The sequence below is a fragment of the Lichenostomus cassidix genome, chromosome 25, assembly GCF_008360975.1.
Source record: "Lichenostomus cassidix isolate B80296 chromosome 25, HeHo_3.0, whole genome shotgun sequence".
Classification (NCBI taxonomy): Eukaryota; Metazoa; Chordata; class Aves; order Passeriformes; family Meliphagidae; genus Lichenostomus; species Lichenostomus cassidix.
Window position 1 is genome coordinate 3,698,757 of NC_139505.1, and position 24,704 is coordinate 3,723,460.

Sequence of the window (24,704 nt, forward strand, 5' to 3'; positions counted from 1 at the left end):
TGGGAATTTCCCCAGAGAAATGGGAATTACAGCTGGGAAAAGCAGGAATTTCCTTGGGAAAATGGGAATTATGGCTGGGAAAGAGTGGGAATTGCCCTGGAAAAGAGTGGGAATTTCCTTGGAAAGGAGGAGGAATTTCTCTGGGAAAAGAGGAATTTCCTTGGGAAAAAAAAAGGGAATTACAGCTGGGAAAGGTGGGAATTGGCTGGGAAAGGAAACAGGAATTTCCCTGGAAAAAGGAGAGAGAATTTCCCTGGGAAGGAGGAGGAATTTCCCTGGGAAAAGTGGGAATTTCCTTGGGAAAATGGGTGGGAATTGCCCTTGGAAAATGGGAATTATTGATGGGAAATGGGAATTATTGATGGAAAAATGGGAATTACTGATGGGAAAATGGGAATTACAGATGGGAAATAATGGGAATTATTGATGGGAAATAATGGGAATTATTGATGGGAAAATGGGAATTATTACTGATGGAAAAATGGGAATTATTGATGGAAAAATGGGAATTATTGATGGAAAATGGGAATTATTGATGGGAATTGCAGGGAAAAGAGTGGGAATTTCCCCTGAAAAATGGGAATTACAGCTGGAAAAATGGGAATTACAGTGGGAAAAGAGTGGGAATTTCCTTGGGAAAATGGTGGGAATTGCCCTGGAAAAGTTGGGAAAGAGTGGGAATTATCTGGGAAAAAACCAGGAATTTCCCTGGAAAAATGGGAATTACAGTTGGGAAAAGGGTGGGAATTGGCTGGGAAAGGAAAGAGGAATTTCCTTGGGAAAAAATGGGAATTTCTCTGGGAAAAAATGGGAATTACAGTTGGGAAAGGTGGGAATTGCATGGGAAAAGGAGAGAGAATTTCCTTGGAAAAGCTGGAATTTCCCTGGAAAAGAGGAAACACCTCCTTGGGAAAAAACAGGAATTTCCCCAAAAATCCCAAAAACCCTCCCAAGCACCCAAACCCTCTGGAATTCCCCAAAAATCCCAGGAATTTTGGGAATTCTCTCAGGGAATAAAAATGAAGAATTTCACCAAAATCCCAGAAAGTCTCAAAAAAAAAAAAGAAGGAAAATTCCCAGAAAATAAAGCTCAAGAATATCCAAAAAAATTCCCAGAAAAAAAGAAAATTCCCAGCAAATAAATCTCAGAAATTTCAAAAAAAAAATCCCAAAAATCCTCCAAAAAAAAGGAAAATTCTCAGAAAAAAAAATCTCAGGAATTCCCCAAAAATCCCAAAAACCCTCCCAAGCACCCAAACCCTCCGGAATTCCCCAAAATCCCAGGAATTCTCTGGGAATTCACTCAGGGAATAAAGCTCAGGAATTTGCAAAAAAAATCCCAAAAATCCTCCAAAAAAAAGGAAAATTCCCAGAAAAAAAAATCTCAGGAATTTCCCAAAAATCCCCAAAACCCTCTCAAGCACCCAAACCCTCTGGAATTCCCCAAAATCCCAGGAATTCTCCCAAAAAAAAGGAAAATTCCCAGAAAATAAAGCTCAGGAATTTCCAAAAAAAATCCCAAAAATTCTCCCAAGAAAAAGGAAAATTCCCAGCAAATAAAGCTCAGGAATTTTAAAAAAATATTCCAGAAATCCTCCCAAAAAAAGGAAAATTCCCAAAAAATAAATCTCAGAAATTTCCCCAAATCCCAAAAATCCTCCTGAGAAATAGAAAAATTCCCAGAAAATAAAGCTCAAGAATATAAAAAAAATCCCAGAAAACCTCCCAAAAATTGGAAAATTCCCAGAAAAAGGAAAATTCCCATGGTACAAAAATCTGAGGAATTTCCCAAAATCCCAAAAATCCTCCCAAGAAATAGGAGAATTCCCAGAAAATAAAGCTCAGGAATTTCCAAAAAAAATCCCAGAAATCCTCCCAAAAATGGAAAAATCCCAGGAAAAAACCTCAGGAATTTTCCCAGGAAAAATTCCCAAAAAAAGGAAAATTCCCAGCAAATAAAGATCAAGAATTCCCAAAAAAAAAAAAAAAAAAATCAGAAAACCTTCCAGAAAATGGAAAAAATCCCAGAAAATAAATTGCAGAAATTTCCCAAAAAAAATCCCAAAAAAAGGAAAATTCTCAGCGAATAAATCTCAGGAATTTCCCCAAAACCCTCCCAAGCACCCAAACCCTCTGGAATTCCCCAAAATCCCAGGAATTCTCCCAAAAAAAAGGGAAAATTCCCAGAAAATAAATCTCAGGGATTTCCCAAAAAATCCCAAAAAAAGGGAAAATTCCCAAAAAACCCAAAAATTCCCATAATAAAAAAAAAATCTCAGGAATTTCCCCAAACCCTCCCAAGCACCCAAACCCTCCGGAATTCCCAAAAATCCTCCCAAAAAAAGGAGAATTCCCAGAAAAAAAAGCTCAAGAATTTCCAAAAAAAATCCCAAAAATCCTCCAAAAAAAAGGGAAAATTCCCAGAAAAAAATCTCAGGAATTCCCCAAAAATCCCAAAAACCCTCCCAAGCACCCAAACCCTCTGGAATTCCCCAAAATCCCAGGAATTCTCCCAAAAAAAAAGGAAAATTCCCAGAAAATAAATCTCAGGGATTTCCAAAAAAATCCCAAAAAAAGGGAAAATTCCCAAAAAAACCAAAAATTCCCATAATAAAAAAAATCTCAGGAATTTCCCAAAACCCTCCCAAGCACCCAAACCCTCCAGAATTCCCAAAAATCCTCCCAAAAAAAGGAGAATTCCCAGAAAAAAAAGCTCAAGAATTTCCAAAATCCCAAAAATCCTCCAAAAAAGGGAAAATTCCCAGAAAAATCAGGAATTCCCCAAAATCCCCAAAACCCTCCCAAGCACCCAAACCCTCTGGAATTCCCCAAAATCCCAGGAATTCTCCAAAAAAAGGAAAATTCCCAGAAAATAAATCTCAGGAATTTCCCAAAAAATCCCAAAAATCCTCCAAAAAAAAGGAAAATTCCCAGAAAAAAAAGAAAATTCCCAGAAAAAAATCTCAGGAATTCCCCAAAAATCCCCAAAACCCTCCCAAGCACCCAAACCCTCTGGAATTCCCCAAAATCCCAGGAATTCTCCCAAAAAAAAGGAAAAGTCCCAGAAAATAAATCTCAGGAATTTCCCAAAAAAATCCCAAAAATCCTCCCAAAAAGGGGAAAATTCCCAGAAAAAAAGGAAAATTCCCAGAAAAAAAATCTCAGGAATTTCCCCAAAAATCCCCAAAACCCTCCCAAGCACCCAAACCCTCCGGAATTCCCCAAAAATGCCGGGAATTTTGGGAATTCTCACCTCTCTCCCCCATCCACGCCAGCGATGAGCACAGAATTCCAGAGAGGATTGATTTTGGATCGACGATTGTAGAGAACTCTGGTGAGCCAGCAGTGAACAGCCCGGGGGGTGTAGCTGTGCCCGTCCCCCAGCAGCTCCTCGTCGATCCTAAAATTCCAAAAAAAATTTGGGAAAATGCAGAAAATTCCATGGAATAACAGGAAAAAAACGGCAGGAAAATCGGGTGAGGAATGGTGGAGAAATTGCAGATTTGTGGTGAGAAAATGATGAAAAATTCAGGAATTTGCGGTCAAAAAACACAGAGAAATTCAATGATTTTTGGTCAAAAAATTCAGGGATTTGTGCTCAAAAATTTCCAGGAAATCCAGGGATTAAACACTGAGAAATTCAGGAATTTGAGCTCAAGGAATTCAGGGATTTTTGGTCAAAATGTGGTGATTGTAGAGAACTCTGGTGAGCCAGGAGTGAACAGCCCGGGGGGTGTAGCTGTGCCCAACCCCAGCAGCTCCTCGTCGATCCTGGAAGGACAGAAAATTCCAGAAAAATCCAGAAAATTCCATGGAATAACAGGAAAAAAACGGCAGGAAAATCGGGTGAGGAAAACTTGAGATATTCAGGGATTTGTGGTCAAAAAACGGGAAGAAATTCAGGAATTCGCAGTGAAAAAATGGGAAGAAATTGAGGGATTTTTGGTCAAAAATTTCCACAAAATTTGAGGATTAAACTCTGAGGAATTCAGGGGTTTGTACTCAAGGAATTAAAGGATTTTTGGTCAAAAATTTCCACAAAATTCAGGGATTAAACACTGAGAAATTCAGGGATTTTTGGTCAAAATGTGGTGATTGTAGAGAACTCTGGTGAGCCAGGAGTGAACAGCTCTGGGGGTGTAGCTGTGCCCAACCCCAGCAGCTCCTCGTCGATCCTGGAAGGACAGAAAATTCCAGAAAAATCCATGGAATTAGAGGAAAAAATCCCCAGGAAAATCGGGTGAGGAATGGTGGAGAAATTCCAGGATTTGTAGTCAAAAAACGGGAAAAAATTCAGATTTTGTGATGGAAAAACACAAAGAAATTCTGGGATTTTGTGCTCAAGAAATTCTGGGATTTCGGCTTTAAAAAGTCCAAAAATTCAGGGATGGAATAATGAGAAATTCAGGAATTTTTGGTGAAAAATTTCCAGGGAATTTAGGGATGAAATACTAAGGAATTAATGGATTTGTGGTCAGGAAAGTCAGGGATTTTTGGTCAAAAAATTCCACAAAATTTGGGGATTAAACACTGAGGAATTCAGGGATTTAGTGATCAAGGAATTCAGGGATTTTTGGTCAAAAATTTCCAGGGAATTTAGGGATGAAATACTGAGAAATTCATGGATTTGTGGTCAGGAAATTCAGGGATTTTTGGTCAAAAATTTCCACAAAATTTGGGGATTAAACACTGAGGAATTCTGGGATTTGAGCTCAAGGAATTCAGGGATTTTTGGTCAAAAATTGCCAGGAAATTCCAAGATGGAATACTGAGAATTTCAGGGATTTTTGGTCAAAATTTGGTGATTGTAGAGAACTCTGGTGAGCCAGGAGTGAACAGCTCGGGGGGTGTAGCTGTGCCCAACCCCAGCAGCTCCTCGTCGATCCTGGAAGGACAGAAAATTCCAGAAAAATCCAGAAAATTCCATGGAATAACAGGAAAAAAACGGCAGGAAAATCGGGTGAGGAAAACTTGAGATATTCAGGGATTTGTGGTCAAAAAACGGGAAGAAATTCAGGAATTCGCGGTGAAAAAATGTGAAAAAATTCTGGAATTTTTGGTCAAAAATTTCCAGGGAATTCAGGGATTTGTACTCAAGGAATTTCAGGGATTGAAGGTCAAAGAATTCCCAAGGAATTCAGGGATTTGTGGTCAAAAATCGGCAAGAAATTTGGGGATGAAACACCGAAAAATTCATGGATTTCTGCTCAAGGAATTCAGGGATTTTTTGTCCAAAATTTCCACAAAATTTGGGGATGAAACCCTGAGAAATTCAGGGATTTAGTGATCAAGGAATTCAGGGATTTTTGGTCAAAAATTTCCAGGGAATTCAGGGATGAAACACTGAGAAATTCAGCAGCTCCTCGTCGATCCTGGAAGGACAGGAAATTCCAGAAAAATCCAGAAAATTCCATGGAATAACAGGAAAAAATCCCCAGGAAAATCGGGTGAGGAATGGTAGAGAAATTGCAGATTTGTGGTGAGAAAATGACGAGAAATTCAGGAATTCGCGGTGAAAAAATGGGAAGAAATTCAGGGATTTTTGGTCAAAAATTTCCAGGGAATTTGGGGATGGAATACTGAGAAATTCTGGGATTTGTGCTCAAAAATCACCAAGAAATTCGGGGATGGAACACTGAAAAATTCCAGGATTTGTGGTCAAAAATCACCAAGGAATTCAGGGATTTGAGCTCAAAAATTTCCAGGGAATTCAGGGATGGAATACTGAGAAATTAATGGATTTGTGCTCCAGGAATTTAGGGATTTTTAGTCAAAGAATCCCAAGGAATTCAGGCATTTGAGCTCAAAAAAAGATCAAGAAATTTGAGGATTTTTGGTCAAAAATTTCCAGGGAATTGAGGGATGGAATACAGAGAAATTCAGGGATTTGTGCTCAAAAAAAGGCCAAGAAATTCAGGAGTTTGGAATGAAAAAAACGTAAAGAAATTTAGGGGATTTGTGGTCGAAAACCACCAAGGAATTTAGGGATTTGTGCTCCAAAATGCCGAGAAATTTAGGGATTTCTGCTCGAGGAATTCAGGGATTTTTGGTCAAAAATTTCCAGGGAATTCGAGGATGGAACACTGAGAATTCTGAGCCTCAAAAATTCCCAAAATTCCCCAAAATTCCTGGAATTCCTCACACCATCTGCTGGAGGAGCTGCTGGAGGTGCTGGAAGTTGGATTTGCTTTGGAATTCCCTTCAAAATTCACAATTTTAACCTCAAAAATTCCTGAAAATTTGCAAAAATTCGTAAAAAATCCCCCAAAAATGCCAAAAAATTCCCCAAAAATTCCCAAACTCTCACACCATCTGCTGGAGGAGCTGCTGGATGAGCTGAAAATTGGAATTTCTTTGGATTCCCTTCAGAATCCCTTCGAAATTCCTTCAAAATCCACAATTTTAACCTCGAATATTCCTGAAAATTCACAAAAATTCACAAAAAATTTGCAAAAAACCTCTGAAAATTCCCCAAAAAATCCAAAAAAATTCAGAATTCCTCACACCATCTGCTGGAGGAGCTGCTGGAGGTGCTGGAAATTGGAATCCCTTTGGAATTCCTTCTGAATTCCTCCAGAATCCTCAAATTCGCCGCAATTTTGACCTCGAAAATTCCCAAAAAATTCGCAAAAAAAATCTCCAAAAATCCAAAAAAAATCCTAAAAAATTCAGAATCCTTACATCATCTTCTCCAGGAGCTGCTGGAGGTGCTGAAAACTGGAATCCCTTTGGAATCCCTTAGAAATCCCAAAAAAAATTCACAATTTTAACCTCGAAAATCCCCGAAATGTCACAAAAATTCGCAAAAAAATTCCCAAAAAATCCCCTAAAATCCCAAAAAATTCCCAAAAAATCCCCAAACTCTTACACCATCTGCTGGAGGAGCTGCTGGATGTGCTGGAAGTTGGAATCCCTTTGGAATTCCTTCTGAATTCCTCCGGAATCCTCAAATTTGCTGCAATTTTGACCTCGAAAATTCCCGAAAATTCGCAAGAAAACTCTGAAAATTCCCCCAAAAAATTCCTAAAAATCCCTAAATTCCTTACACCATCTGCTGGATGTGCTGGAAGTTGGAATCCCTTTGGATTCCCTTAGAAATCCCTTAGAAATCCCTTAGAAATCCCTTCAAAATCCCTTCAAAAACCCCATTTTTTTTGCGATTTCAACCTAAAATCCCTCATTTTGACCCTAAAAAACCCCAAAAAAAACCCCAAAATTCCCCAAACTCTTACACCATCTGCTGGAGGAGCTGCTGGATGTGCTGGAAATTGGAATCCCTTTGGAATCCCTTGGAAATCCCCTCCAAATTCACAATTTTAACCTCGAAAATCCCCAAAAATTCCCCAAAAAAATCGCAAAAAAAACCTCAAAATATCCCCAAAAAAACCCCAAAAAATCCCAAAAAATTCCCAAAAATTCAGAATCCTTACACCATCTGCTGGAGGAGCTGCTGGATGTGCTGGAAATTGGAATCCCTTTGGAATCCCTTCAGAATGCCTTTGAAATTCCCTTCAAAATCCACAATTTTAACCTCAAAAATTCCTGAAATGTCGCAAAAATTTGCAAAAAAATTCACAAAAATTTCCCAAAATTCCCCAAAAATTCCCAAATTTCTTACACTACCTTCTCCAGGAGCTGCTGGAGGTACTGAAAATTTGAATCCCTTTGGAAATCCCTTCTGAATTCCTCCAGAATCCCTTCAAAATCTGCGATTTTAACCTTGAAAAATTCCCAAATATTTGCAAAAATTCACCAAAAAATTCCCAAAAATTCCCAAAATATTCAGAATTCTTTACACCACCTGCTGGAGGAGCTGCTGGATCTGCTGAAAGTTGGAATCCCTTTGGAATCCCTTTGGAATTAATTCAGAATCCCTTCGAAATCCCTTCAAAATCCACGATTTCAACCTCGAAAATTTGCGAAAATTCACAAAAATTCGCAAAAAAATTCATAAAAAATCCAAAAAAAATCCCAAAAATTCCCAAATTCCTTACACCATCTACTCCAGGAGCTGCTGGATGTGCTGAAAACTGGAATCCCTTTGGAATCCCTTAGAAATCCCCTCTAAATTCACAATTTTAACCTCGAAAATCCCCAAAAATTCCCAAAAATGCGCAAAAAAATCGTAAAAAGTCCCCTAAAATCCCCAAAAAAAATCCAAAAAAAACCCCAAAAACCCCCAAACTCTTACACCATCTGCTGGAGGAGCTGCTGGATGTGCTGGAAATTGGAATCCCTTTGGAATCCCTTAGAAATCACTTCAAAATTCCTTCAGAAATCCTTCAAAATACGCAATTTTAACCTCGAAAAATTCCCGAAAATTCGCAAAAAAATCCCAAAAAAATTCCCAAAAAATCCCAAAAACCCCCAAACTCTTACACCATCTGCTGGAGGAGCTGCTGGATGTGCTGGAAATCCGCATAGTCGCCAGAAGCTCCCAGCACAGTGGAGTCGTTGACCTTGCAGATCCTGGAGATGCCTCTGAACCCACAATTCACCCCAAAACCCTCCAAAAATTCCCCAAAAAATTCCCAAAAATTCCCAAAAAATCCTAAAAAATTCAGAATTCCTTACACCATCTGCTGGAGGAGCTGCTGGAGGTGCTGGAAATTGGAAGTTCTTTGCAATTCCCTTCTGAATTCCTCCGGAATCCTCAAATTTGCCGCAATTTTGACCTCGAAAATTCCCGAAAATTCGCAAAAAATCCCCAAAAAATCCCAAAAATTCCCCAAAAAATCCCAAAAATTCCCAAATTCCTTACACCATCTACTCCAGGAGCTGCTGGATGTGCTGAAAACTGGAATTTCTTTGGAATCCCTTAGAAATCCCCTCCAAATTCACAATTTTAACCTCGAAAATCCCCAAAAATTCCCCTAAAAATCACAAAAAAACCCCAAAAAATCCCCAAAAAAACCCCCAAAAAATTCCCAAAAATTCAGAATCCTTACACCATCTGCTGGAGGAGCTGCTGGAGGTGCTGGAAATTGGAATCCCTTTGGAATTCCTTCTGAATTCCTCCAGAATCCTCAAATTCGCCGCAATTTTGACCTCAAAAATTCCCAAAAAATTCGCAAAAAATCTCCAAAAAATCCAAAAAAAATCCTAAAAAATTCAGAATCCTTACATCATCTTCTCCAGGAGCTGCTGGATGTGCTGAAAATTGGAATTTCTTTGGAATCCCTTAGAAATCCCCTCTAAATTCACAATTTTAACCTCGAAAATCCCCAAATATTCCCCAAAAAATCGCAAAAAAAACCCCAAAAAACCCCAAAAAAATTCCCAAAAATTCAGAATCCTTACACCATCTGCTGGAGGAGCTGCTGGATGTGCTGGAAATTGGAATCCCTTTGGAATTCCTTCTGAATTCCTCCGGAATCCTCAAATTTGCCGCAATTTTGACCTCGAAAATTCCCGAAAATTCGCAAGAAAACTCTGAAAATTCCCCAAAAAAAATCCCAAGAATTCGGAATTCCTTATACCATCTGCTCCAGGAGTTGCTGGAGGTACTGAAAATTGGAATTCCTTTGGAAATCCCTTCTGAATTCCTCCAGAATCCCTTCGAAATCTGTAATTTTAACCTCGAAAATCCCCGAAAATTCGCAAAGAATCCCCAAAAAATCCCAAAAAAATCCCAAAAAAACCCCAAAAAATCCCAAAAACCCCCAAACTCTTACACCATCTGCTGGAGGAGCTGCTGGATGTGCTGGAAATCCGCATAGTCGCCAGAAGCTCCCAGCACAGTGGAGTCGTTGACCTTGCAGATCCTGGAGATGCCTCTGAACCTGGCCAGGGAGCCGTAGGACGCGCCGGTGTCGGCGGCGATCATCGCCCCGCCCTGGAACTTCAGCCCCAGCACCGAGCTGCCCGTCACCATCGGGGTGCTGGGGGGGAAAGAGACCAGTTAGGACCAGTTCGGACCAGTTTGGACCAGTTCAGACCGCTTCAGACTGGTTTGGACCAGTTCCGACCAGTTCGGACCAGTCTGGAGCAGTTGGTTCCAGTTTGATTCCCAGTTTAGCTCCTGAATTGATTCCCAGTTTGGCTCCCAGTTCAGACCAGTTTGGACCAGTTCAGAGCAGCATGGCCCCGCCCTGGAACTTCAGCCCCAGCACTGAGCTGCCCGTCACCATCGGCGTGCTGGGGGGGACAGAGACCAGTTGGGACCAGTTTGGACCGGTTCAGACCAGTTCGGAGCAGTCTGGACCAGTTCGGAGCAGTTGTGACCAGTTTGGGTCCTGAATTGGTTCCCAGTTTAACTCCCAGTTTGGCTCCCAGTTCATCCCAGTTTGGTTCCCAGTTTGGCTCTGTTCATCCCACTTTGGCTCCCAGTTTAGCTCCTGAATTCATTCCCAAATTGATTCCCAGTTTGGCTCCTAAATTCGTTCCCAGTTTGCCTCTCAGTTCATCCCAGTTGTTCCCAGTTTAGCTCCCAGATTGATTCCCAGTTTGGCTATTAAATTGGTTCCCAGTTTGGCTCCTAGATTGACCAGTTTGGCTCCCAGGTTGTCTCCCAGTTCATCCCAGTTGGGTTCCCAGTTTGGCTCCCAGTTTGGACCAGTTCAGACCAGTTCAGACCAGTTCAGAGCAGCATGGCCCCGCCCTGGAACTTCAGCCCCAGCACCGAGCTGCCCGTCACCATCGGCGTGCTGCGGGGGAAAGAGACCAGTTTGGACCAGTTTGGACCAGTTTGGACCAGTTCAGATCGCTTCAGACTGGTTTGGACCAGTTCCGACCAGTTCGGAGCAGTTGGTTCCAGTTTGGTTCCCAGTTTAGCTCCTAAATTGATTCCCAGTTTAGCTCCTGAACTGGTTCCCAGTTTAGCTCCCAGTTTGGCTCCCAGTTCATCCCAGTTTGGTTCCCAGTTTGGCTCCCAGTTCATCCCAGTCTGGCTCCCCATTCAGCCCAGTTTAGCTTTCAGTTCATCCCAGTTTGGTTCCAGTTTAGCTCCTGAATTGATTCCCAGTTTAGCTCCTGAATTGGTTCCCAGTTTGGCTCCCAGTTCATCCCAGTTCAGAGCAGCATGGCCCCGCCCTGGAACTTCAGCCCCAGCACTGAGCTGCCCGTCACCATCGGCGTGCTGGGGGGGACAGAGACCAGTTGGGACCAGTTGGGACCAGTTGGGACCAGTTCAGACCAGTTTGGAGCAGATTGGGTCCCAGTTATTCCCAGTTTGGTTCCCAGTTTAGCTCCTAAACTGATTCGCAGTTTGGCTCCTAAATTCATTCCCAGTTTGGCTCCTCGTTTGGCTCCCAGTTCATCCCAGTTTGGCTCCCAGTCTGGCTCCCCATTCAGCCCAGTTTAGCTCTCAGTTCATCCCAGTTTGGCTCCCAGTTTGGCTCCCCATTCCGCCCAGTTTAGCTTCCAGTTTGGCTCTCAGTTCATCCCAGTTTGGTTCCAGTTTGATTCCCAGTTTAGCTCCTAAATTGATTCCCAGTTTAGCTCCTGAATTGATTCCCAGTTTAGCTCCCAGTTTGGCTCCCAGTTCAGACCAGTTCATCCCAGTTTGGCTCCCAGTTCAGAGCAGCATGGCCCCGCCCTGGAACTTCAGCCCCAGCACTGAGCTGCCCGTCACCATCGGCGTGCTGGGGGGAAAGGAGACCAGTTGGGACCAGTTAGGACCAGTTCAGACCAGTTTGGAGCAGATTGGGTCCCAGTTATTCCCAGTTTGGTTCCCAGTTCATCCCAGTTTGGCTCCCAGTTCATCCCAGTTCAGAGCAGCATGGCCCCGCCCTGGAACTTCAGCCCCAGCACCGAGCTGCCCGTCACCATCGGCGTGCTGCGGGGGAAAGAGACCAGTTCAGACCAGTTTGGACCAGTTCAGACCAGTTTGGAGCAGTTGGGAGCAGTCTGGACCAGTTCAGACCAGTTGGGAGCAGACTGGATCCCAGTTGTTCCCAGTTTAGCTCCTAAACTGATTCGCAGTTTAGCTCCTAAATTCATTCCCAGTTTAGCTCCTGAATTGGTTCCCAGTTTAGCTCCCAGTTTGGCTCCCAGTTTGGCTCCCAGGTTGTCTCCCAGTTCATCCCAGTTCAGAGCAGCATGGCCCCACCCTGGAACTTCAGCCCCAGCACTGAGCTGCCCGTCACCATCGGCGTGCTGGGGGGGAAAGGAGACCAGTTGGGACCAGTTTGGACCAGTTCAGACCGGTTCAGACTGCTTCAGATTGGTTTGGACCAGTTCGGAGCAGTTGGTTCCAGTTTGGTTCCCAGTTTAGCTCCTAAATTGATTCCCAGTTTAGCTCCTGAATTGGTTCCCAGTTTAGCTCCCGGTCTGGCTCCCAGTTCATCCCAGTTTGGCTCCCAGTTCATCCCAGTTTGGCTCCAGTTTGGCTCCCAGTTCAGACCAGTTCATCCCAGTTCAGAGCAGCATGGCCCCGCCCTGGAACTTCAGCCCCAGCACTGAGCTGCCCGTCACCATCGGCGTGCTGGGGGGGAAAGAGACCAGTTCGGACCAGTTTGGACCAGTTCAGACCAGTTTGGAGCAGTTGGGAGCAGTCTGGACCAGTTTGGAGCAGTTCCGACCAGTTCAGACCAGTTCGGAGCAGTTGGTTCCAGTTTGGTTCCCAGTTTAGCTCCTAAATTGGTTCCCAGTTTAGCTCCTGAATTGGTTCCCAGTTCATCCCAGTTTGGTTCCCAGTCTGGCTCCCACTTTGGCTCCCAGTTTGGCTCTGTTCATCCCAGTTTGGTTCCAGTTTGGCTCCCAGTTCAGACTAGCTTGGCTCCCAGTTGTTCCCAGTTTGGTTCCAGTTTAGCTCCTAAACTGATTCGCAGTTTAGCTCCTGAATTCATTCCCAGTTTGGCTCCTCAATTGATTCCCAGTTTAGCTCCCAGTTTAGCTCCCAAGTCATCCCAGTCTGGCTCCCAGTTTGGTTCCCAGTTTGGCTCCCAGTTCATCCCAGTCTGGCTCCCAGTTTAGCTCCTGAATTGGTTCCCAGTTTAGCTCCCAGGTTGTCTCCCAGTTCATCCCAGTTTGGTTCCCAGTTAGGTTCCCAGTTTAGCTCCCAGTTTGGCTCCCAGTTCATCCCAGTTTGGTTCCAGTTTGGCTCCCAGTTCAGACCAGTTCAGAGCAGCATGGCCCCGCCCTGGAACTTCAGCCCCAGAACAGAGCTGCCCATCACCATCGGCGTGCTGGGGGGGAAAGAGACCAGTTTGGACCAGTTAGGACCAGTTCAGACCAGTTTGGAGCAGTTGGGAGCAGTCTGGACCAGTTTGGAGCAGTTGCGACCAGTTCGGACCAGTCTGGAGCAGTTGCGACCAGTTTGATTCCCAGTTTAGCTCCTAAATTGATTCCCAGTTTAGCTCCTAAATTGATTCCCAGTTTGGCTCCTAAATTGATTCCCAGTTTGGCTCCCAGTTTAGACCAGTTCAGAGCAGCATGGCCCCGCCCTGGAACTTCAGCCCCAGCACCGAGCTGCCCGTCACCATCGGCGTGCTGGGGGGGAAAGGAAACCAGTTAGGACCAGTTAGGACCAGTTGGGACCAGTTTGGAGCAGTTTGGAGCAGTTCAGACTGGTTTGGAGCAGTTTGGCTCCCAGTTTGGCTCCCAGTTTAGCTCCTAAATTGGTTCCCAGTTTGAATCCTAGTTGGACTAGTTTGGTTCCCAGTCTGGCTCCCCATTCCGCCCAGTTTGGCTCCCAGTTAGGTTCCCAGTTTGGCTCCCAGTCTGGCTCCCCATTCAGCCCAGTTTAGCTCTCAGTTCATCCCAGTTTGGCTCCCAGTTTGGCTCCCCATTCAGCCCAGTTTAGCTTCCAGTTTGGCTCTCAGTTCATCCCAGTTTGGTTCCAGTTTGATTCCCAGTTTAGCTCCTGAATTGGTTCCCAGTTTGGCTCCCAGTTTGGTTCCCAGGTTGGCTCCCAGTTCATCCCAGTTCAGAGCAGCATGGCCCCGCCCTGGAACTTCAGCCCCAGCACTGAGCTGCCCGTCACCATCGGCGTGCTGGGGGGGAAAGAGACCAGTTAGGACCAGTTTGGACCAGTTGGGACCAGTTCAGACCAGTTTGGAGCAGATTGGGTCCCAGTTATTCCCAGTTTGGTTCCCAGTTTAGCTCCTAAACTGATTCCCAGTTTAGCTCCTAAATTCATTCCCAGTTTGGCTCCTCGTTTGGCTCCCAGTTCATCCCAGTTTGGCTCCCAGTCTGGCTCCCCATTCAGCCCAGTTTAGCTCTCAGTTCATCCCAGTTTGGCTCCCAGTCTGGCTCCCCATTCCGCCCAGTTTAGCTTCCAGCTTGGCTCTCAGTTCATCCCAGTTTGGTTCCAGTTTGACTCCCAGTTTAGCTCCTAAATGGATTCCCAGTTTAGCTCCCAGTTTGGACCAGTTCAGACCAGTTTGGACCAGTTCAGAGCAGCATGGCCCCACCCTGGAACTTCAGCCCCAGCACCGAGCTGCCCGTCACCATCGGCGTGCTGGGGGGGAAAGAGACCAGTTAGGACCAGTTAGGACCAGTTCGGAGCAGTTGGTTCCAGTTTGGTTCCCAGTTTAGCTCCTAAATTGGTTCCCAGTTTAGCTCCTGAATTGATTCCCAGTTCATCCCAGTTTGGTTCCCAGTCTGGCTCCCACTTTGGCTCCCAGTTTGGCTCTGTTCATCCCAGTTTGGTTCCAGTTTGGCTCCCAGTTCAGACTAGTTTGGCTCCCAGTTGTTCCCTGTTTGGTTCCAGTTTAGCTCCTAAACTGATTCCCAGTTTAGCTCCTAAATTGATTCCCAGTTTTGCTCCCAGTTTGGCTCCCAGTTCATCCCAGTTTGGCTCCCAGTCTGGCTCCCCATTCAGCCCAGTTTAGCTCTTAGTTCATCCCAGTTTGGTTCCCAGTTTAGCTCCTGAATTGATTCCCAGTTTAGCTCCTAAATTGATTCCCAGTTTGGCTCCTAAATTAATTCTTGATTTGGCTCCCAGATTGGTTCCCAGTTTTGCTATTAAATTGGCTCCCAGTTTGGCTCCCAGTTCAGACTAGTTTGCGTCCCAGTTGGACCAGTTTGGCTCACAGATTGGTTCTCAGTTTTGCTCACAGACTGATCAGTTTGGATCCCAGTTTAGCTCCTACACTGATTCCCAGTTTGGTCCCAGTTTAGCTGCAGTTTGCCCATTTTGCAGCCCTGCAGTTTCCCTGCATTCCCAGAATTTCTTCTCTTTCTGTTTTTCCATTCCCATCTCCCCACTTCCACCCAGTCTGCCCAGCTTGCCTTCCCAGTCTGCCCAGTTTGCCCTCATAACCCTCCCAGTTTGCCCAGAGTGCTTTCCCATCCCTCCCAGTCTGCCCTCCCATCCCTCCCAGTTTCCCAGTTTGCCCTCATAACCCTCCCAGTCTCCCCAGTTTGCCCTCACATCCCCCCCAGTCTGCCCAGTTTATCTTCCCATCCCTCCCAGTCTGCCCAGTTTGCCCTCATAACCCTCCCAGTCCGCCCAGTTTACCTTCCCATCCCTCCCAGTCTCCCCAGTTTCCCCTCCAGTCTCCCCAGTTTCCCCTCCCAGTCTCCCCAGTTTGCCTTCCCAGTCTGCCCAGTTTGCCTTCCCAGTCTGCCCAGTTTGCCTTCCCAGTCTGCCCAGTTTGCCTTCCCAGTCTGCCCAGTTTGCCTTCCCAGTCTGCCCAGTTTGCCTTCCCATCCCTCCCAGTCTGCCCAGTTTGCCTTCCCATCCCTCCCAGTCTGCCCAGTTTGCCCTCATAACCCTCCCAGTCTCCCCAGTTTCCCCTCGTAACTCTCCCAGTCTGCAGTTTACCTTCCCAGTCTGCCCAGTTTGCCCTCATAACCCTCCCAGTCTGCCCAGTTTGCCTTCCCAGTCTGCCCAGTTTGCTTCTCATCCCTCCCAGTATGCCCAGTTTGCCTTCCCATCCCTCCCAGTCTCCCCAGTTTGCCCTCACAGACCTCCCAGTCTGCCCAGTTTGCCTTCATAACCCTCCCAGTCTGCCCAGTTTACCCTCATAACCCTCCTAGTCTGCCCAGTTTGCTCTCATAACCCTCCTAGTCTGCCCAGTTTGCTCTCATAACCCTCCTAGTCTGCCCAGTTTGCCCTCACAGACCTCCCAGTCTGCCCAGTTTATCTTCCCATCCCTCTCAGTCTGCCCAGTTTGCCCTCATAGCCCTCCCAGTCTCCCCAGTCTCCCCTCCCAGTCTCCCCAGTCTCCCCTCCCAGTCTCCCCAGTCTCCCCTCCCAGTCTCCCCAGTCTCCCCAGTTTCCCCTCACAGCCTCCCCCACCGCCATTTCCCGCCCTTTTCCCTCACAGGGTCCGGCTGGCTGGCATGGCGGCTGCTCCCGCTCCCGTCCCGCTCCCGCTCATCCCGGGAAAAGCCCGCGGCATGTAGCTCTGTCCCGGGGCGGGCCCGCCGGCCCAGAACGGCGGCGGAGCTACCGGAGCCACCGCAGCCACCGGAGCCTCCATCTTAGTCACTGCCGAGCCGCACTGCGCCTGCGCCCAGCAAATGCCGCCGTGAGGGGAGGGCACGGCCTGGCCGCCATGTTGGGTGTCCGGATAGAAACCATCGCTTCCCTAGGGAATCCCCTGAGGAATTCCCTATGGAATCCGCTGTGGAAGTTTCTCCTGTTTCTGGGGACACCGTAAATGCTCTATATGGGGGAATTGCTCCCGTTTTTCTGTGGATTTGAGCCCCAAACGCCATGAGAAGAGCGCCGTTCCCTCCCCAAGATGGCGGAGACACCCTTTCCGGCCGCCGTGAGGGGAGGGCACGGCCTGGCCGCCATGTTGGGTGTCCCTGTGGAAAACATCGCTTCCCTAGGGAATTCCCTATGGAATCCCCTGTGGAAGTTGCTCCTGTTTCTGGGGACACAATTAGTCCCTTCTACGGGGATATAACTCCCGCTTTTCCTTGGATTTGAGCCTCAAACGCCACGGGAAGGCGCCGTTCCCTCCTCAAGATGGCGGAGAAACTCTTTCCGGCCGTCGTGAGGGGAGGGCGCGGCCTGGCAGCCATGTTGAGTGTTCCCATGGAAACCATCGCTTCCCTAGGGAATCCCCTGTGGAATTCCCTCCTGATTTTGAGGGAGAAGCTGTTTTTTGGGGCATTCTCCTGTTTTTGCCTCTCTGCGGCGGAATCTCTCCCGCTTTTCCCTGGATTTGAGCCTCAAACGCCATGAGAGGAGCGCCGTTCCCTCCCCAAGATGGCGGAGACACCCTTTCCGGCTACCGTAGAGGGGCGGGCACGGCTTGGTCGCCATTTTGAGCGTTCCCATGGAAACCATCCCTTCCCTAGTGAATCCGCTGTGGAATTCCCTCCTGATTTTGGGGGAGAAGCTGTTTTTTGGGGGACGCTCCTGTTTTTGCCCCTCTGCGGCAGCATCGCTCCCGCTTTTGCCTGGATTTGAACCCAAACGCCATGGGAAGAGCGCCGTTCCCTCCCCAAGACGGCAGCGCCACCACCTGACTCAGCACGCAGAGGGGAATCGCGGCCTCTCCCAGCCGCCGTAGTTATGGGCGCGGTTTGGCTGCCATATTGAGAGCGGCGGCGGGTTCATTCTCGCCCTCGCTCCCTTCTCAATATGGCGGCCAAAACCACACGGCGCATGCGCCAAGGTGCTGTTTACTTCCCCGCCATCTTGAGTGTGGCGGAAGTCGCTCCCTCCCTCCCGGAAGTTCCCGCCTCCCTCCCCAAGATGGCGGCGCAAGCACGTGACTGCGCACCGGTGCGCTGCTGGGCGTGGTCTGTTGCCCAACGCCACGCCCCCTGGGCGGGGTTTGGCGCCCTCTCGGCCAATCAGCTGCGGGGGGCGTGGCTTGGGCAAGGTAACAGGTTGCGCTGTTGGCGGCGGGAGAGAGAGAGAGAGAGAGAGAGAGGTGAGTGCGGGGGAGGGGGACACGGGGGACAGCGGGAGGGTGGGGACAGCGGACAGGGGGCTGGGGACAGCAGGAGGGGGTGGGGACATCGGACAGGGGCTGTCCGCTTGGGTGGGGGCTGGGGACATCGGACAGGGCTGGGGACACTGAGCAGGGGCTTGGGGACATCGGACAGGGGGTTGGGGACATCGGGAGGGGGCTGGGGACATCGGACAGGGACTGGGGACACTGAGCAGGGGGCTGGGGACACCGGAGAGGCTCCGAGTGGCACCGGACAGGGTGCTGTCCTCTTGGGTGGGGGGTTGGGGACATCGGACAGGGGGCTGGGGACATCGGACAGGGGGCTGGGGACATCGGACAGGCTCCGGGTGGCACCGGAGAGGGGTTGGGGACACTGAGCAGGGGGCTGGGGACATCGGACAGGGGGCCGGGTGACACCGGAGGGTGGCCTGGGGACACCCAGAGGGTCCTGGTGGCACCGGACAGGGGTTTGGGGACATCGGACAGGGGGCTGGGGACAGTGGGAGGGGGCTGGGGACATCGGACAGGCTCCAGGTGGCACCGGAGAGGGGTTGGGGACACTGAGCAGGGGCTTGGGGACATCGGACACGGGGCTGGGGACAGCGGGGGTGTCCTGGGGACATCGCACAGGGGGCTGGGGACATCGGAGAGGGCTTGGGGACATCGGACAGGGGCTTGGGGACATCGGACAGGGGGCTAGGTGACACCGGAGGGTGGCCTGGTGACACCCAGAGGGCCCTGGTGGCACTGAAGACAGTCTCAGGGACACGGGACAGGGTGCTGGGGACAAGGAGGAAGGTCCTGGTGACACTGCAGGGGGCCCTGGGGACACCGGAGAGGGTCCTGGTGACACCCAGGGGGCCCTGGGGACATGGGACAGGGTCCTGGGGACACCCAGGGGGCTCTGGGGACACCGGAGAGGGTCCTGGGGACACCCAGAGGGTCCTGGGGACACAGGACAAGGCCCTGGGGACACCAGAGAGGGTCTTGGGGACACTAGAGAGGGTCCTGGTGACACGGAAGAGGGTGCTGGTGACACTGGTGAGGGTCCTGGGGACACCCAGAGGGTCCTGGGGACACCAGAGGGGGTCTTGGGGACACAGGACAGGCTCAGGGTGACACCAGAGAGGGTCCTGGTGACACCCAGAGGGTGCTGGGGACACTGGAGAGGGTCTTGGGGACACCCAGAGGGTCCTGGGGACACAGGACAGGCTCAGGGTGACACTAGAGAGGGTCCTGGTGACACCCAGAGGGTGCTGGGGACACTGGACAGAGCGCTGGGGACACAGGAGTGGCCCTGGGGACACGGGAGTGGCTCAGGTGACACGGAAGAAGGCGCTGGTGGCACCGGAGAGCCTCAGGGTGACACGGGAGTGGCCCTGGGGACACGGGAGGGGCTCAGGGTGACACGGAAGAGAGTGCTGGTGGCACTGGACACAGCCCTGGGGACACGGGACAGGGCCAGGGGACAAGGGAGTGGCCCTGGGGACATGGGAGGGGCTCAGGTGACAAGGGAGGAGCTCCGGGTGACACGCAGAGAGTGCAGGTGACACGGAAGAGAGTGCTGGTGACACCAGAGAGGCTCAGGGTGACACTGGAGGGGCTCAGGGTGACATCCAGAGGGTGCTGGGGACACTGGACAGGGTGCTGGTGACACTAGAATGGCTCAGGGTGACACTGGAGGAGCTCAGGGTGACACGGAAGAGAGTGCTGGGGACACTGGAGAGGCTCAGGGTGACACTGGAGGGGCTCAGGGGACATGGGACAGGGTCCTGGTGACACCCAGAGGGCTCTGGGGACACTGGAAAGGGTCCTGGTGACACAGGAGGGGCTCAGGGTGACACCCAGGGGGTGCTGGGGACACTGAAGAAGGTCCAGGTGACACTGGAGAGGCTCAGGGTGACACTGGCGGGGCTCAGGGTGACACCCAGGGGGTGCTGGTGACACCAGAGAGGCTCACGGTGACACTGGAGTGGCTCAGGTGACACGGGAGAGGCTCAGGGTGACACCCAGAGGGTGCTGGTGACATGGGACAGGGTCCTGGTGACACGGGAGAGACTCAGGGTGACACAGAATGTGGTTAGGGTGACACCGGACAGGCTCAGGGTGACACTGGAGGGGCTCAGGGTGACACCCAGAGGGTGCTGGGGACACTGGCAAGGGTCCTGGGGACACAGGAGAGACTCAGGGTGACACAGAATGTCGTTAGGGTGACACCAGAGAGGCACGGGGTGACACTGGACAGAGTCAGGGTGACACCAGAGAGGCTCAGGGTGACACCCAGAGGGTCCCAGTGTCCCTTTATGGGGTCACAGTGTCCCCCTATGGGGTCTCAGTGTCCCTCAGTAGGGTCCTGCTGTCCCTTTATAGGGTCCCAGTGTCCCTTTATGGGATCCTGCTGTCCCTTTATGGGATCCAGGTGTCCCTTAGTAGTGTCCTGCTGTCCCCGTTTGGGGTCCTGCTGTCCCCTAATGGGGTGCTGTCCCTATAGCCTGTGGTGCCCTATAGGTTCTGGGGACACTGCAGCTTATAGGGACACTGGAACCCTACAGCCAGTGGGGACCCTATAGCCTCTGGGGACCCTATAATCTATGGGATCCTATAGACTGTGGGGACCCTATAACCTGTGGGATCCTATAGACTTTGGGGACCCTATAACCTGTGGGATCCTATAGACTATGGGATCCTTATAACCTGTGGGATCCTATAGACTTTGGGGTCCCTATAACCTCTGGGACCCTATAACCTGTGAGGTCCCTATAACCTGTGAGGTCCCTATAACCTGTGGGGTCCCTGTAACCTCTGGGACCCTATAGACTTTGGGGTCCCTATAACCTATGGAGATCCTATAGCCTATGGGATCCTATAGACTTTGGGGTCATCATAACCTATGGGATCCTATAGACTGTGGGCTCCCTATAGCCTATGGGATACTACAGCCAATGGAGACCCTATAACCTGTGGGATCCTATAGACTATGGGGTCCCTATAGCCCATGGAGTCCCTATAGTTCCTGGGATCCTATAACCTATGGGGTCCCTGTAACCTCTGGGACCCTATAGCCTATGGGATCCTATAGACTTTGGGATCCTTATAACCTCTGGGGCTCTTATAGCCAATGAGGACCCTATAATTTATAGGGACCCCATAACCTCTGGGGTCATCAGAACCTATGGAGATCCTATAGTTCCTGCAGCCCTACAGCCTATGGGAGACCCTATGGGAAACCCTATAATCTATGGGATTCCTGTGGGAAACCCTGTAACCGATGGGAAATCCTATGGGAAACCCTATAACCTATGGGAACCCTATGGGAAATCCTACAGGAAACCCTATATGGGACCCTATAGACTTTGGGGTCTTACAGCCCATGGGAACCCTATGGGAAACCCTATAACCTATGGAACCCTATGGGAAACTCTATAACCTATGGAACCCTAGAAACCCTATATCCTATGGGATTCCTATGGAAAACCTTATAACCTATGGGATTCCTATGGGAAATCCTATGGAAAACCCTATAATCTATGGGAACCCTATGGGAAACCCTATAACCTATGGGAAATCCTATGGGAGATCCTATAACCTATGGAAACCTATGGAAAACCCTATAACCTATGGGATTCCTATAGAAAACCCTATAACCTATGGAACCCAATGGAAAACCTTATAACCTATGGAACCCTAGAAACCCTATATCCTATGGGATTCCTATGGAAAACCTTATAACCTATGGGATTCCTATGGGAACCCTATGGAAAACCCTATAACCTATGGAAAACCCTATAACCTATGGAAAACCCTATAACCTATGGAACCCCATGGGAGATCCTATAAGCTCTGGTGACCCCATGAGTGCCTTCACCCCATATGGACCCCATGAATCCCCTATGGAATCCCCTATGGAAGTCAGGCCTGCTTTGGGAAAATCCCAAAAATCCCAAAAATTCCACCTGGAATCCCAAAAATCCCTCTTGGAAAAAAATCTCACCCGGAATTCCCAAAAATCCCACCCGGAATCCTAAAAATCCCCTTTGGAATCCCAAAAATCCCACCCGTTATCCCAAAATTCCCCCTTGGAATTCCCAAAAATCCCCCTTGGAAAAAAACCCTCAGAATCCCAAAAATCCCCCTTGGAATTCCCAAAATCCCTCCAGGAATCCCAAAAATCTGCCTTGGAATTCCCGTTCCCAAAATTTTAGGGTTGCTGAATTCCCAGATTTTTGTCCTTTAAATTTTATGGGAAATTTTATGGGAAATTTTATGGGATTGGGAATTGTATGGGGAATTGTATGGGAAATTAATTATATGGGAAATTGTATGGAAAATTATTTGGGAAATTACATGGGAAAAGAAATGGGGAATTGTATGGGAAATTATATGGGAAATTGTTTGGGAAATTATATAATATGGGAAATAAATTATATGGGAAGTTGTATGGGAAATTATATGGGAAATGGGAAATCAATTGTATGGGAGATTATATGGGAAATTATTATATGGGAAATTATATGGGAAATAAATTATATGGGAACTTGGAAATTATATGGGAAATTAAATAATATGAGAAATTATATGGGATTGTTTGGGAAATTATATGGGAAAATAAATGGGGAATTGTATGGGAAATTGTATGGGAAATATGGAAAATTATATGGGATTGTTTGGGAAATTGTATGGGAAATTCAATAATACGGGAAATAAATTAAATGGGGAATTACTTGGGAAATTGTATGGGAAATTAATTATATGGGAAATTAATTATATGGGAAATTAATTATATGGGAAATTAATTGTATGGGAAATATGGAAAATTATATGGGAAATTAATTGTATGGGAAATTACTTGGGAAATTATTTGGGAAATTAATTATATAGGAAATTATATGGGAAATTAATTATAGAGGAAATTATTTGGAAAATTAATTAAATGGGAAATTATATGGGAAATTGTATGGGAAATTGGAAATTATATGGGAAATTAATTGTATGGGAAATTGTATAGGAAATTATTTGGGAAGTTATATGGGAAAATAAATGGGGAATTGTATGGGAAATATGGAAAATTGTATGGGAAATTAATTATATGGGAAATTAATTATATGGGAAATTGTATGGAAAATTAAGTAATATGGGAAATAAATTAAATGGGAAATTATTTGGGAAATTATATGGGAAATTAATTATATAGGAAATTATATGGAAAATTAATTATTTAGGAAATTATTTGGAAAATTAATTAAATGGGAAATTATATGGGAAATTGTATAGGAAATTATTTGGGAAGTTATATGGGAAAATAAATGGGGAATTGTATGGGAAATATGGAAAATTATATGGGAAATTAATTATATGGGAAATTAATTATATGGGAAATTGTATGGAAAATTAAGTAATATGGGAAATAAATGGGAAATTACTTGGAATATTGAAAATAATATAAAGGAAATGGTAAATTAACATATAGGAAATTATTTGAAATATTATAAAGGAAATATTTAAAATTAAATAAATATATAATGAAGGAATTGTATGGAAAAAATTATATGGGAAATTAATTATATGAGAAATTAATTATATGGGAAATTAATTATATGGGAAATTAATTATATGGGAAATTGTATGGGAAATTATATGGGAAAATAAATGGGGAATTGTATGGGAAATTGTGTGGGAAATATGGAAAATTATATGGGATTATTTTTGGGGTGCAAAATTCGGGAATTTTGGGGTGAAAAATTTGGGATTGAATCCCTCGGGGTTGGGAATTTGGGGTGAAATTTGGGATTAACTCCTTGGGATGGAATTTGGGGTGAAAAATTTGGGAATTAAATCCAGGATGGGAATTTTCCAAGGATTTGGGATTTTTCAGGATTTTCTGGGATTTGGGGTTGAGATTTTTTGAGGTTTTTGGGATTTTTTGAGTTTTTTGGGATTTGGGGTTGAGATTTTCTGGGATTTGGGATTTTTTGAGTTTTTTGGGATTTGAGGTTGAGATTTTTTGGGATTTTTTGAGTTTTTTGGGATTTGGGGTTGATTAACTGAGATTTGGGATTTTTTAAGGATTTAGGGTTGGAATTTTCTGGGATTTGGGATTTTTTGGGATTTGGAGTTGATGATTTTCTGGGATTTGGGGTTGAGATTTTTTGAGTTTTTTGGGATTTTTTGAGGGTTTTGGGATTTTTTGCGTTTTTTGGGATTTGGGGTTGATTGATTAACTGAGATTTGGGATTTTTTCGGATTTGGAGTTGGGATTAACTGAAATTTGGGATTTTTTGGGATATTTTGAGGTTTTTTGGGATTTTTTTGAGGTTTTTGGGATTTGGGATTTTTTGAGTTTTTTGGGATTTTTTGAGGTTTTTGGGATTTGAGATTTTTGGAGTTTTTTGGGATTTTTGGAGTTTCTGGGATTTGGGGTTGCTGATTAATTAGGAATTGGATTTTCTGGGATTTGGGTTGATAATTAACCAACTGGGATTTCCTGGGATTTGATTGATAATTAACTAGGAATTCACAATTAACTGGAATTCTTGGAATTCTTGGAATTCTTGGAATTCTCTCCTCCTGCCAAACGGGAATTCCTGATCCCAAATGGAAATCATAGAAAAAAAATGGAAATAATTAAAAAAAAACCAGAAATCATTTAAAAAAAAAAAGGGAATTGTAAAAAAACCCCAAGAACTGTAAAAAAAAAAAAATTAAAAAGGGGGAATTGTCAAAAAAACTCTGGGAATTGTTAAAAAAATTCCAGGAATTGTCCCAGAAAAACTGGGAATGATGAAAAAGACAAAATCCTGGGAATTTGCCCAAAAAAACCCCAAGAAATTGTCCAAAAAAAAAAAATAAAAACCCCAAAAAAACCTGAAATCGTCCAGAAAATCCTGGTATGGTAAAAAAAAAATC

At 46.7% G+C, this 24,704-nt stretch overlaps 1 protein-coding gene and 1 long non-coding RNA gene across 2 annotated transcripts in view; one reads left to right on the forward strand and one right to left on the reverse strand.

Annotated features, from left to right (window-relative positions):
• Positions 1 to 16,443, reverse strand: part of LOC146427371 (proteasome subunit beta type-4-like) — a 31,712-nt gene extending 15,269 nt beyond the window's left edge. The window contains exons 1-3 of the mRNA XM_085082652.1: positions 16,213 to 16,443; positions 9,675 to 9,881; positions 3,254 to 3,400 (exon numbers count right to left, since the gene is read on the reverse strand). Coding sequence (XP_084938778.1) covers positions 3,254 to 3,400; positions 9,675 to 9,881; positions 16,213 to 16,370 — 512 coding nt within the window. The 5' untranslated portion in view covers positions 16,371 to 16,443. The remainder of the gene's footprint in view (positions 1 to 3,253; positions 3,401 to 9,674; positions 9,882 to 16,212) is intronic.
• A 7,670-nt stretch (positions 16,444 to 24,113) lies between these two features.
• LOC146427372 (uncharacterized) overlaps positions 24,114 to 24,704 on the forward strand; it is a 52,135-nt gene continuing 51,544 nt past the window's right edge. Inside the window, exon 1 of the long non-coding RNA XR_014856540.1 lies at positions 24,114 to 24,157. This is a non-coding gene — a long non-coding RNA (uncharacterized LOC146427372). The remainder of the gene's footprint in view (positions 24,158 to 24,704) is intronic.